Here is a 15,339-nt window from a genome sequence, read left to right as displayed (position 1 = left end):
GAAACCTTTAAGGCGGATGGAGATTGAAGAACTTGGAGCCATAGCCATAAATCCAGTAAATGTTTTGACAGAAAATACTCCCTGTAATGTGAAAATTGTCAGCCAAGTTGAGGAGCCTCAAAAAGAGAATTTGAATGTTCAAGAAGAAATCTCGATATCGCCTGATATTCCCAGTGCTAAGATCATAAAGATAGAGGAAATTGGTGATGCACCAACCTTGCAGTAAGTTTTCCATGTGTGTCCAAACACTTGTCCTTTTTAATGCTGATTGTGCTTGATTAGGAACCAGTGAGAATTTTTTTGATTTACAGTACATTGTATTTTTAATCGACAATCACGTTTTTTTTTTCTTTAATATGGACTTGGCCCTCTAGTTTCTATTCTACATTGTATCCTGCTGGAGAGATAGGGTACACAGATATAAGCAAATACACAAAAATGGGGAAAATACTAAGACCGTTTTTACAGCGTTTTAGCATTAAAAATAGTGCTATTAAAACCCTCATAAAACGCTCTCCATGCATCTCAATGGACCCTTTCACACTGAGTCCTGCAAGCAGCATCTTTGGAGCAGCTTTTGGGTGCTGAAAAAAACGCTCCTCTCCATTGAAATGAATTGAAAGGGCTGTAAAAACGCCTTACCCTTTCACGCTGAGGCGTTGCACTGAGAAAAGTCATGCAAGCAGCATCTTTGGAGCAGCTTTTGGGCACTGAAAAAAAGGCTCCAAAAATGCCCCACTCCATTGAAATGAATTGAAAGCACTGTAAAAACGCCTTACACTTTCACACTGAGGCACTGCAAAAACGCCCTAGAACGTTAGGGACTCAGCGGTGCTTTACCAGCACATTGGGATTGCATATGAGCCTTCACTCGAATAACGCTCGAAAAACGTTCGAATAGCGCCCCAGTGTGAAAGGTTCCTAAGTGTTACTAAACCCAGGACCCTGCATTCACTATATCTGGTTTCCCACTGTTTATAAAACATGGAAATGCAATTATTTGAATAAATATAAACTGCTAAATACCTTTTCTCATAAGCAATATGTAGCAGCCTTGTGACTTCTAGCAGTGTCCAGCCAAACACTGGTTATTAACCCTTTCACGCCGAGCGTACGCATATATGCGTCCTCGGCTTTCAGGGGTTGTACCGGGATGATGCCTGCAGCCGCAGGCATCATCCCGGTACCGTTGTTTAGAGCGGGCGATCGGCTTTCCAAACATAACAACCGATGCGGCTAAAAGCCGCTCGGTTGTTATGCCGGAGGAGCGGGAGGGGACATCCCCCCCCTCCCGCCGCCTCTCGCCGCTCTGACCGGGCCTCCCGTCCCACCGGGAGACCCGATCCACGATCCGGCGCCTCCAGCGTCTCGGCGCGCTCTGAAACAAAGCCGTAAACGGCTTTGATTCAGTGTGCGCATTGAAACCACGGAAGCGGCGTCATGACGTCACTTCCGGGTTTCTCGGCTGCCAATGGCGCCGGATTTAAAAAAGTACACAGTATTCAGAATCGCCGTTTTCGGCGATCTGAATACTTTGAAGTGCAAAGGAGGGCTCGGAGGTCTTTTAGACCCCGATCCCTCCATAAAGAGTACCTGTCACGACCTATTGCTGTCACAAGGGATGTTTACATTCCTTGTGACAGCAATAAAAGTGATCAAAATGTAAAAAAAAAAAAAAAAAAAATGTAATATTAGAATAAAAAAAAAAATAAGAAAAAAAAAAAAAAAAATTTTTAAAGCGCCCCCCTCCCCGCGAGCTTGCGCAGCAAAGAAAGCGCATACGGAAGTCGCGCCCGCATATGAAAACGGTGTTCAAATAACACATGTGAGGTATCGCCGCGATCGTAAGAGCGAGAGCAATAATTATAGCACTAGGCCTACTCTGTAACTCTAACCTGGTAACCGTAAAAAAAGTTTAAAGCGTCGCCTATGGAGATTTTTAGTTACCGTAGTTTGTCGCCATTCCACGAGTGCGTGCAATTATAAAGCGTGTCATGCTTGGTATCTATTTACTCGGCATAACATCATCTTTCACATTATGCAAAAAAATTGGGCTAATTTTACTTTTTCATTTTTTTAAAATTCATGAAAGTAAATTTTTCCCAAAAAGTTGTGTTTAAAACACCGCCGCACAAATACCGTATGACATAAAATATTGCAACAATCGCCATTTTATTCTCTAGATTCTCTGCTAAAAATATATATATAATGTTTGGGGGTTCTAAGTAATTTTCTAGCCAAAAATATGGATTTTAACTTGTAAACACCAAATGTCATACATAGGCATAGGCATGAAAGGGTTAAAGCTTGTAGGAGGCGTTTTCATTCAGTTGTGACAGTCCTATGAGGCTGCATGACCCCTGACTCTGTTTGGACAGGGCTGATTGGCCCTGTGCTGATCACATGCGCCCCCCCCCCCCCCAAAAAAAAAAAACCTCTAGCAATACACACCAAACTGAGCATGTGCAGAGATGGCTTGAGAATGTAAAAGATGGGGAGGATTAGAGAAGACAGGATCAAACGGCCTTTTAACACAATGCAGAGGATTAACCTCGTAGGTTCCACAGTGACTGTAACAAGCATGCTTTACTGCATAAACAGACTGATTTTATTGTTGTGGATTTAGTAAGACTTTAAATTCCATGCAGAGTGTCCCTGATGGAATAAAAACAGCTTAGCCACCAAGTTGCATTAAAGTACATCTAACCTATATGACAGTCTAAACAAGTCTCAAATCTAATTATCATATGACGAACAAGCCTCATAAAATACTTCCTTTACCTTTCCTGATTGAGACAAATCTTTCCTCATTTGTCTCATGCTCCCCCCCCCCCCCCCCTCCAGCGACTGCAGCTCCCAACAGGAGGGTTTTAGCAACAGAGGCAATACAGAAACCAGTGGGGAAGGTCTAGGTGTGACCAGATGCTGAATTTCAAGCTACAGATTTGTGAATTATCAACAACAATGCGAATAACCACAAGCCCTGCAAAATGATTGCATCCAACTATTATCCAAGAAGGCATAGCCTACATCAGAGTGGCAACTCTGGTCTGCATTCAGGAGCAGTGCAGCATTGTTACCACACTACCACAGCAAGCTGCATTGGGGAGACTTCACTGGCAGGGCTTTGCAGGGGGAAAAGTGAAAACTGGAAGTGCAGATGCACATATAAAGTACTGCAGGATCTTTTATTTTAAAAAAAAAATGTTTTGGGGGGGGGGGGGGAGGCCATAGCTCAGCTTTATAATCTTTGTTATATAAGACCCTTTTCACATTGAGGCGTTTTTCAGGCGCTTTCATGCTAAAAATAGCGCCTGAAAAGCTCACGAAAATGTATTTCAATTAAAATCAATAAATGCTTTCACACTTTGGCAGGGCGGTGAAAAAACGCCCCTTTCTATTGAAATGAATGGAAAGCTCTTCAAAAGTGCTCACTGTTTTACTGGCAGTTTAGAAGTGCCTCAGTGTGAAAGGGGCCTAAAGCTACCCAGGTTACTAAAATGTTTAATTAGTGTTCATCCTAAACAGTATATTCAGCTAAGGTAATTTTCTTTTTCATACATCACGGGACACAGAGTGGCATAGTAATGACTATGTTTGTTATAGAGCCTACCTTCAGGTGATGGACACTGGCACACCCAAGACAGGAAGTCTCCTCCCCTATATAACCCCTCCCATACCGGGGGTACCTCAGTTTTTTCACCAGTGTCTAAGGTGGTGGTCACGGTGAAGATGTTTTTTCAAGAAGCTTCGCTAAAAGGCCCTCGGGTCAATGCAAGCTACATACCGGATCCTTTCAAAGTGCCTGCATGGCCAAAGTGGTTGGTACCCGGGCCTCGGTTGAGAAGAACAGGGTTTTGCCTGTAATGCCTCTCCTAGAAGGGCTTGATCCTGGTTCCCATTACTTTGGTCAGACCCAATACCAAAAGTTTCTGGCAGGGTGCGATACAGGTCCAGGGGAGTGGAGATCCTAGCCATGGACCCCGGTCCCTGAAGGTCTTTTGATAATGGCCGCCGTGATGGGTGAAGGCTGGGCTATCTGTTCCTGACAGAGCCCTGCGTCGAGGTAGGTAAGTGAAGGGCCCTGGCAAACTTGGTTCATCAGGGAGCCTTCCTTTTGAGCTAGTGTGTTATGCCAGTAGTCTACCCCCTGGGGGTATTAACAAAATGCCTGTTGCTAAGAAATGCTGCCTGCTGCAGTTAATCCTGTAAATTTGAGATCTGGTATTACTATTTGGGATAATTGCTGTAGTACATATGTGTGCCACTAGAGGGTGTTATGGGTTACCTCTTAAATGTCTGTTACAACTTTTATCTTGCAATATGTCAGTAAAGGCAGTGGGGCTACAGTTCCTTAAAGCCTGCCGTTTTCACGAGTCTTCCTGTATTCAGGTATAGATCGTGGTTTACTTGCCTTGTTTCACCTCAGGCCGTTGGAGCATCGCTGTATCAGCTGCGGCTCACGGATCTCCTCGGTGGCTCTCCCCTCTTCCCTTCTCTCTCTCCGGCGGCAGGCACCGACATGCGCGCGCAAAACAGCTAGAGGTTTGTTTGAGATGAGTGACTGAGGTGGGCGGAGTCTATCGTGTCGACGCTCCGTATCCTACCTGTTTGTCTGCGCAAGCGCTGGGGTTCCTTTGCCTTAAAGCAGTCTTCTAAGGGATGCTCTGGCTGTCGGAGGGACACAAGAGCGTGGGCTATTGTAATTACTGGCAGTAATGACTATGTGGCAATACTAACTAAGCATAACTGGCGTTAAGGGCATACAGCGGGCGGTGTATACAGGCATCCCCAGACACATTGGCTCTGCATCAGGCTGATCTTTTAATAGCAGCTTATACGCTGTACCAGTGTTTCTCAACTCCAGTCCTCGGGGCGCACCAACAGGTCTTGTTTTCAGGCTTTCCATTATTGTGCACAGGTGATTTTATCAGTTTCACTGCCTTAGTAATTACCACAGCAGTTTGATCTGAGGGAAATCCTGAAAACATGACCTGTTGGTGCGCCCCGAGGACTGGAGTTGAGAAACACTGCGCTGTACTATAGCTCAGCAGTGAATGCGATTTGGTTGTGAGTACCTCGGCTTTGTGCTTGGTCTATGCCTTCTAAAGGCTCTGGGACTAAAAATCCTAAGACGCAAAGGGGTTCGCCGTCGGGCTCTGAGGATCTCAGTCATGCTTCTTTTCCATCCTCCCCTGATAAGTCAGAGGTAGTTGCCAAGGGTGAGCCATCGGGGTTGTTAGGTGCTGCGTCTGCCCTCGGCCCACCTGCTCCTGTGTATGTGATGAAAGATGTTTTTTCCTCAGCCCTGGGGGGGGGGGGGTTTGGAGCAGAGATTGGCAGCATTGATCGCGTCCTCTCTTCCAGAGAGAAAGCGCACCAGGTCTCCCTTTCCCCCTTCAGAGTTCCCAACAGTGGAGCAATTGTCCCTGGAAGAGGTTAACTTGCCCTTAGGGGACCAGGCAGAAGGGCATTCTGATGCTTCTGCCTCTGAGGAATCTACCCTAGAGGAACAATTTTCAGCCTCACAGACTGAAAAGTTGTTGGTACAATCCCTTACAAAGATGGTTCATTCGGCATTTAAATTGCCCCTATCAGAACCAGCATCTAGCTCTGTTTCTTCTTTGGGGTCTTTGAAAGCCCCTCAGGCTAATTGCTCTTTTCCTGCTCATCCTTTACTAGAGGGACTCATTTATCAGGATTGGGAGCATCCGGATAAACTTTTTCTTTCTCTTAAGAAATGTTCTGTTCTGTATCCTATGGAGGAAAAGTTCACCAAAAAATGGAGTATACCTACAGTTGACGCTGCTATCTCCTGTGTGAGCAAAAGTCTGACTTGTCCAGTAGACAATGTGCAGATGTTTAAAGATCCAACAGATAAGAGGTTGGAAACATTGTTGGAAGACTTCCTTTGCTACGGCAGGTGCGGTAGCTCAGCCTGCGGTGGCAGCTATAGGCATCTGCCAAGCTCTCAAGGATCAGATGAAGCAGGTTTTAAAAGATATTTCTGCTCAGCAAGCTCGGGATTTAGCAGACTTTCCTAGAGCGCTATGTTTCGCGGTAGATGCCATTAAGGATTCGATCCATCTGGCCTCCCGCCTTACTCTCCTATTGGTACACATGCGTAGGCTACTGTGGTTGAAAAATTAGTCAGCCGAGACGCCTTGCAAAATGCTCCTGGCTGGTTTTCCGTTCCATGGGGAACGACTGTTTGGGGATGACGTGGATAAGTATATCCAGAGAATCTCTAATGGCAAAAGTACACTTTTACCAGTCAAGAAAAGATTTAGGCGTCCTTCCTTTAAACGGTCCACCTCTCCAGTCCCGGGGACATCCGTCTCTACACAGTTCTGATGGCCTCCCTGGTCAGGTCTTGGAGGAAAGGCTCAGGGGCAGGCACAGGGTCACAAGAAATCTTGGGGACATAAGCCTTTTTAAACCAGGCTTTAATTCAGCATAATGAAAGCTTTGCCCCCACTCAGTCGGGTGGGGGGAAGGCTTCAGTTGTTCTCAGGGACTTGGAGGGAGAGGATTGAGGACAAGTGGGTCCTCTCCACGGTGCCCCTGGGGTACAAGCTGGAGTTGCGAGAGTTTCCTCCCCCTCGCTTTCTAGCATCAAGCGTTCTAAGGGATCCAGTAAAAAGAAAATCTCTCTTTATGGCATTCGATCGATTGTTGTTCCAAGGTGTGATCATGGAGGTGCCGGTAGAGGAACACGGTTCCGATTTTTACTCAAACCTCTTTACAGTTCCAAAGCCAAACGGGGATGTCAGACCTATACTGGATCTCAAAGGTCTAAAACAATTTCTGAATATCCAATCTTTTTGCATGTAGTCGATTCGGTCAGTAGCCTCCACCCTGCAGCGGGGAGAGCTGTTGGCATCCATCGACATCAAGGACGCATACTTAAACGTGCCTATTTTTCCCGACCATGATGGCCTCATTCAAAGCCGTCCCATATGCTCAATTTCATTCAAGGAAGTTGCAGAACACCATCCTGTCCACCTGAAACAAAAAGGTCCAAAGGACTTCTTCTCAATGCCTCTGACTCCGGCGGTACGTCAAAGCCTCTGTTGGTGGTTGGTACCCCAAAATCTGCTAGAAGGGAAGCCTTTCATTCCAGTCTCATGGAGAGTTGTGACGACAGACACCAGTCTTATGGGTTGGGGGACAGTTCTGGAGAAACTGTCTCTCCAGGGAAAGTGGTCAGCTTCCGAAAGGTCCCTGCCCATCAACATTCTGGAGATTGGGGCGGCACGTTTGGCCCTGAGGACATGGACATCAGAGTTATCCCCTGTCAGGATACAGTCCGACAATGCTACTGTTGTGGCTTACATCAATCACCAGGGGGGCACCAGAAGTCGTGCTGCCCAAAAGGAGGTGGATCAGATCCTGGTTTGGGCAGAAAGCCATGTTCCGTGCATATCCGCAGTCTTCATTCCAGGAATAGAGAATTGGCAGGCAGACTTCCTAAGTCGCCAACAGTTATTCCCAGGAGAATTGTCTCTTCACCCTGACATCTTCCGGGCCGTATGCCAGAGATGGGGGATGTCAGACTTGGATCTCTTGGCATCCAGATTCAACACAAAGATTGACAATTTTGTGTCCCAGACAAGGTACCTGCTCGCTTGCGGGAAGGATGCGCTGGTGTTTCCGTGGGATCAGTTCTCACTGATTTATGCGCTTTCCCCCGTTGCAGCTGTTGCCACGACTCTTTCGCAGGGTCAGGTTAGAAAAGAAAGCTGGTGATTCTTGTAGCTCTGGCATGGCCTCGAAGGTCCTGGTACGCAGAAATTATAAGGATGTCCGTGGGGGATCCATGGATCCTTCGTCCAGACCTGCTCTCGCAAGGTCCTATATTCCATCCTTCCTTACAAACTTAAAATTTAACGGTCTGGCTATTGAGTCCCAAATCCTAAGGAATAGAGGGCTCTCAAATTCTGTGGTGTGTACCCTGATTAATGAAAGAAAGCCAGCATCCAGACTTATATATTATAGGGTCTGGAGGGCATATGTATCTTGGTGTGAAGCCAGGGGGTGGCATCCTCGTAAGTATGTCATAGGCAGGATTCTTGACTTTCTACAGTTGGGTGTAGACATCAAATTAGCCTTAAGTACCATCAAGGGTCAGGTTTCGGCCTTATCGATATTCTTTTAAAGGCCACTAGCCACACACTCGCTAGTTCGATCATTTTTGCAGGGTGTGACTCGGATCAACCCGCCGATTAAGTCCCCCTTGTGCCCATGGGACTTAAACTTGGTTCTATCAGTGCTGCAAAGACAGCCTTTTGAGCATTTGCTCCAGATTCCCTTGGTCCTTCTGACCAGGAAGTTTTTTTTCTTGGTAGACATATCCTCAGCCAGGAGGGTATCGGAATTGGCAGCTCTTTCTTGTAAAGAGCCATATCTGATTGTACATAAGGATAGAGTGGTTTTACGTCCTCATCCAGCCTTTCTTCCTAAGGTCGTGTCAAGTATTCATTTGAACCAAGATGTGGTTCTCCCTTCTTTTTTTTCTGAACCTAGTTCTGCGGAGGAAAAATCATTACATTCCTTGGATGTGGTGAGACTTTAGTCTATCTTAAGGCTACTTCTCAGATTCAAAAAACTGATGTTTTGTTTATTCTGCCGGAAGGCCCCAGGAAGGGTCAGGCAGCATCAAAATCTACTATTTCAAAGTGGTTTCGACTCGGTCATTATTCAAGATTATAAGAAAAAAGGGGGGGACCACCCGAAGGTGTTTGGGACTTTAAATGAGAATACCTCTGTGATGTATCTCCATCCTTGTGTCTGGACTTTATATGAGATTACATCCATACTATATCTCCATCCCATATGCGGAAAATTGCAACAAAGGGAATTTGGGACTTTAAATGAAACGGTGGGCTAAATGGGGACAAAGTAATGAAACAAACCATAGATGAAATGTTCATGTATTGAGAAAATAGAATATTTGGTAGAAACAAATAGCTTGTACAAAAGTACAGAACATACATTTCATACATAATACAATAGTTGATATAAAAATACATTAAATAAATAACAGTCAATGACAACATATATAGCCACATAGAGGTTGGGCATAACCACGCAATAGGTGAAGTATAAAATGTAAATAGATCATAGAAGTACTGGTTGATCAGAATGGGTCCCATAAACGCGTATAGCTACATCTTTATAAGCCCGACGCGGCGTTTCGTGCATATGAAAAACACTCATCAGGGGCGGATGTAGTGGGATATCTAGAATACAGATTTGATTAGTGATCAAGGTATTAAAATTGGATCCACCAAAAAAGAGGTAGTAAGTCAATTCTGGTTACTTACATAGTATGTCAAAGTGGTAATATAAATACAGTTCAGACCAAACATATGCCCGTCCCGGGACAGAGGTGGCAGACCAGCAGGCAAACAGCAGAGCGCATAAAGCATCCTTCCCAGACAGCACAGCGACCATGGGTAAAATAAAATTATAGTGTATCCTCATAGTACAGGTAGGTATCTGTAATGAATGAATGAATAGGTCCATCAAACAGTGACCCACATGGTAGGGGGATAAGGGCATAGCAAATACATAGAAATTAACAAAGGATACCTGGAATGCGAGTAGGATGGCCACAGCTAGTGACGGCTGTAAGGCCTGCATAGAAAATGGCCACTGGCTGAATAGCTGGGAAGGTGCTTAAATACGTCCAGCAAATGCACCAGACTGCCCCCAACGTCACGTCAGCTGGACAGTGTGGGGGCGGGGCCCTCAATTAGACGGCACAATTGCCTGAACTGAAGAGATGCTACACACACCCACTTGATCAGCTGTGATGGATACTAGCCATACAAAAGGGCGACGCCCAATAAGGACATCACTCGGATGGCACGTAACGCCGATGCACTGACGGTAACCGCCCGTACCCCCAAAGGGGAGGAAGGGAAGCACAGTGAGTGCATCGCAATCCCAGGATGCAGACAAAAAAAAAAAAGGTCTAAACAGTGCGTGATGTTTGCAAGCAGCTAAGTGGTGTGTTCAGCAACTGAATGGCAAATTAAACCATAATTAAAGTATGCCGTTTGTGTGGACAGATTATGCACACTTTGCACGGACAGCCCCATATAGGGCTGGCAGGGGAACACTGCCAGCTGCCGACCACTGTTTCCATCCCTGGTACTATAAGAAAAAAGGGGGGGACCACCCAAAGGTGTTTGGGACTTTAAATGAGAATACCTCTGTGATGTATCTCCATCCTTGTGTCTGGACTTTATATGAGATTACATCCATACTATATCTCCATTCCGTATGCGGAAAATTGCAACGAAGGGAATTTGGTTTTAACTGTATTTATATTACCACTTTGACATACTATGTAAGTAACCAGAATTGACTTACTACCTCTTTTTTGGTGGATCCAATTTTAATACCTTGATCACTAATCAAATCTGTATTCCAGATATCCCACTACATCCGCCCCTGATGAGTGTTTTTCATATGCACGAAACGCCGCGTCGGGTTTATAAAGATGTAGCTATATGCGTTTATGGGACCCATTCTGATCAACCAGTACTTCTATGATCTATTTACATTTTATACTTCACCTATTGCGTGGTTATGCCCAACCTCTATGTGGCTATATATGTTGTCATTGACTGTTCTTTATTTAATGTATTTTTATATCAACTATTGTATTATGTATGAAATGTATGTTCTGTACTTTTGTACAAGCTATTTGTTTCTACCAAATATTCTATTTTCTCAATACATGAACATTTCATCTATGGTTTGTTTCATTACTTTGTCCCCATTTAGCCCACTGTTTCATTTAAAGTCCCAAATTCCCTTCGTTGCAATTATTCAAGATTATGGATTTGATTCGGTCATTATTCAAGCTTATGGTTTGAAAGAAAGGGTTCCTCCGTTTAAGGTAAAGTGCATTCTACCAGAGCAGTTGGTGCTTCTTGGGCAGTGCATCACCAGGCTTCCATAGCTCAAATCTGCAAGGTCGCGACTTGGTCTTCAGTCCACACATTCACTAAATTCTATCAGTTGGATGTAAGAAGACATGAGGATATAGCCTTTGAGCGAAGTAGGCTGCAGTATAGGTCCTCTCGTCTGATGGTGCCCGGCTTTATTTATGGTGTTTTACTCCCCTCATTTGGCATTGCTTTAGGACGTCCCACATAGTAATTACTATGCCGCTCTGTGTCCCGTGATGTACGAAAAAGAAAATAGTCTTTTTATAACAGCTTACCTGTCAAATCCTTTTCTTGGAGTACATCACGGGACACAGAGCTCCCATCCCTCTTTTTGGGGACACTTATTGCTTTGCTACAAAACTGAGGTACTCCCGGTATGGGAGGGGTTATATAGGGGAGGGGACTTGGTGTCTTGGGTGTGCCAGTGTCCATCACCTGAAGGTAGGCCCTCTAACCCACATAGTAATTACTATGCCGCTCTGTGTCCCGTGATGTACTCCAAGAAAAGGATTTTACAGGTAAGCGGTTATAAAAATTCTATTTCTCTAAGGCTACTTTCATCCTGAGGTGTTTTACAGGCGTTTTTGCGCCAAAAATAGCGCCTGTAAACTGCCTCTTTTGCAGCCCATGTGTGAAAGCCTAAGTGCTTTCACACTGTGGCGGTGCGCTTGCAGGACAGGAAAAACAGTCCTGCAAGCAGCATCTTTGGGGCGGTGGGGGAGCTATGTATACACCGCTCCCCCACCGCCCCTGCCTTTTCCGGGATGAGCAACTGATAGAGCACTCTCTCTACAGAGCTCTGTATCGTTTACCAACACATCCCTGGGCTGTGATTGTACACGGCCGATCAGCATGTCCCAGCTGTTAATCATTAGCCAGGATTTGCTGGGTTGGAGGCAAGCATGCACGCGCCCTACACTTGGAAGTAGGCAGCGACTTACGGGTATGTCTCTTTGCCTACAGCTGTCACTTGCCCGCAGTGCAAGGTGGGCGGCAAGTGGATTCTCACAATTTAACTGTTACTGTATTTATAAGTGAAATTAAAATAACTTTTACACCAAGAGTCTGTGGAGGAATTAAAGCACATCTAGAGGCTCCTATGTCTAAACAGGTCCCGAATCCAGTTACTGTTTGATGCAGAAGGGTCATAAAGTAAAAAGTAGCATCCTAAACACAGAGGGCCAGATTCATGAACAATGGTGCAGATTTGCACCGGCGTGGTGCATCATTTTTAGACTACACCGGTCCAGCACGGAGAGGCAGTTAGGTGATTCAAGAAACTTTTTTTGTCTACGATGCCCCAGCGGGGCGGATTTTAGACGGCGTAAGGCGGGGTAAGGCCAACTGGGAGTCACCCTATGCTAATGAAGTGCCCACTGTGGCGCAGGGGTCACGCCGGGGCGCATCTTAGACCGCACATGCTCAGTGACATCCAGGGGTAAATGCCCCAATCTGCACATGCTCAGAACTGCGCCCCGGCGTGATCCCTGAGCTACGCCGACCCACTACCAACGCCCAGTCCATGAATCAGCCCAGACTTCCGCCCTGCAGGTGCAAATGTACTGAAGCTTTTTTTTTTCCAAGCTAGGTCGTTTGCATTGTGGTGGGGCAGTTATGGCTGATGAGGAATCCTCAGGTGGGCGGATGACCAATTTCAGCCCAGAGGAGAGGGCTGTAATTATTGAGGGCCTCTCCCAACATGGGGACCGCCTCTATGTGTTGTCCAGCAAGTGTTGTTACTCAGTTCGTTTGTAACGCTGCTGCTTTAGCTGCTCTCCAGCTGACCTCTGCAAGTTTGGTGCAAAGTTACCCCTGCTTTTATGAGATGTAACTTTGCACCGGAAATTTCAGCTCCGCTCACCGGGAGTAGCCTGCGCCGGTCAAGCTTAAGTTGATGAATCGGCCCAAAAACCTCATTTGCATATTTAAAACACAAAAACCATGGCCGCGCCAGATCCGACCAGCGTAAACCTGCGCCAACGCCGCGCCGGCGTGGAAAGGTTACACCGATGCGATGAAGTCTATTTGGAGGCGTAATCTGGTTCTCTGGGTAAGGCGCAGCGATCCGCCGGCGCAAATCTGCACTTACGCCGTGCATCTACCAAAAAAACGGTGTAAGTGCTTCATGAATCTGGCCCAGAATATCTTTTTTCGGGGCATTTGCAAGCATAGGATCCTAACTGAGTAGCACTTGGTACAGTGTTCAACCCTGTCCAGCATCAGCCAGCCATACACCTTGACAGGCATTGGGGCTGAACACTACATCTCTCACTCCTGGGTGAATAAAATTCCCGGAAGATCTTGGCAAAAAACAGCAATATGTGTGTTGATTTGTTTCCGTTATATTTTTCATATTTGTAATTGATTGTACACAATGAGTTGCAATATTTTCATGCTCCTGGATAATGGGTATTAAGCTGTTACATCCCAATATACATCATTGCGGTGATGTTTTTCTCACAAGTCCTATGGAATATTACTATAATTTCTGCAATATTTTGTGCTAAATATACATATTTTTAGAACGCTATTTTTGGAATGGAGGACGTGTAGTACATTGTGTGATTGCCACAGTAACAGAACTTGAAAGTCATTCACATGGATCATCCATTTAATGAAATCCATTTCTGCTGCTCGGCAGTCTGTGATTTTCCTTTGAAGTTCAGGAATGCCCATTTTCTAATGACAATTGGTGTGTTTTTATTCAATACAATAGCTAGAGCAATCGCAAGAATGAGTGCCGTGTTTAGATCTAAGATGTATATTGTTTTACATGGACAACATCACAAAATTATATCTTATTACGCCATATGAATTGGTGCATTACAGGTTGTTTACTACTCATTTTGTTTCATAAAAGTATGAGCTAGTCTTTGAATCTTCATTCTCGTATATAATTCAAAATTCAGACACACTGTGGATGTTGCTTTTGACAGAATATTATAAAGCTTCAGCTGTCATTATTGTTTTTACATGTGATGTCTAATAATTCTATATAATTTGCATTAACAATGCCAGCTGAAGATTTCAAAGAATATTACAGTCCTCCATGGCAGCATTGTTATTTTCATACACTTGTTTAGTTGTGCTTTGTATAGGCTGAATCATGTACCAGGTGACGCGTACACTTTAAATAACTCCAACCAAACATATGGTTGTTTTTCAATCTTTTTTTTTTTTCCTGAGATCTTAAAGCGGAGGTTCACCCTAAAAACAAGTATATACCATTCAATCCAGCATACTGCCGACATGTACAGTATGCTTTTTTTTTTATTTTTTCGGTTTACATACCGTAGTATAGGTATATTTCCCCCCCGGCTTCCGGGTAGTGAATCCCACGGGAGTGGGCCTTCCTATTCAGAGACTAAGTGATTGACGTATGACAAAAGCTTCACCCCCCAGCGCATAATGCGCGTCACCAGTTTCCGAAAGAAGCCTAACGTCGAGTCGGCTCTATATGGCGTCTGCGCACCGACGTTCGGCTTTTTTCAGGAACTGGTGACGCGCCTTTTGCGCTGGGGGGGAAGCTTTTGTCATACGTCAATCACTTAGTCTCTGAATAGGAATGCCCACTCCCGTGGGAGCCACTACCCGGAAGCCGGGGGGGAATAAACCTATACTACAGTTTGTAAACCGAAAAAATAAAAAAAACAGCAACAAAATAAGTAAAGTGGATGGTTACCAAGAACTGCACCTGTATGAGCCAAAGTATAATTACTACAGTATTGTGATTCCAACAGCCAAACACTGCACCAGAATAGTTGCAAGATTGGTTTCCTTCACCTGAGAATCCACTGGCATCAATGCACTCTAATCACAGGGGGAAGTTTCCTGATCTTTCTCCATGCCTCAATACTCAATGCAATGTCACATGAATATAAAAGAGGGAGACAGCCTCTTTTTCTTTTTTTTTTTTATAAAAAACAAGTTTACAAAGTAAAATCAATATAAAAAGCTGGCATGAATTCACTCACATGCATGCTGCTATCTAGCTCCAAAGACAGCAGCTTGTAATGTCAATCAGTCAGTGCAACAAACTCCGCCCAAAATGTTTCATCCAAGAGGACGTCATCAAGGGCCCCTGATTATTCTGATGTGTTCACAATCTCATTGGTGGTGTTTAATAATTAAGACATGGAAGATTTTTGCCTATGTATATCTGCCTTGGGTCGTAAGCTCCTTGAGGGCAGGGACTGATGTGAATGTACAAATAATATATATATATGTAAAGTGCTACGTAAATTGATGACGCTATATAAGTACCTGTAATAATAATATATAAATTTGTGATGTGTTTTTTTTTTTTTTTTTGAGAAGCACGCATAGGATTTCACATTATGTGGTCTTATTGTAACACTAGTTGTTTTTTGAACAC

At 44.7% G+C, this 15,339-nt stretch overlaps 1 protein-coding gene across 2 annotated transcripts in view; it reads left to right on the top strand.

Moving 5' to 3' along the window:
- Positions 1 to 15,339, top strand: part of RPAP3 (RNA polymerase II associated protein 3) — an 81,944-nt gene that overhangs the window by 54,818 nt on the left and 11,787 nt on the right. For both annotated transcript variants that reach the window (XM_040343915.1, XM_040343916.1), the window contains exon 13: positions 2 to 222. In XM_040343915.1, coding sequence (XP_040199849.1) covers positions 2 to 222 — 221 coding nt within the window. The remainder of the gene's footprint in view (position 1; positions 223 to 15,339) is intronic.

The sequence above is a fragment of the Rana temporaria genome, chromosome 3 (assembly GCF_905171775.1).
Source record: "Rana temporaria chromosome 3, aRanTem1.1, whole genome shotgun sequence".
Lineage (NCBI taxonomy): Eukaryota > Metazoa > Chordata > Amphibia > Anura > Ranidae > Rana > Rana temporaria.
This window is presented reverse-complemented; position numbering and strand designations above follow the sequence as displayed.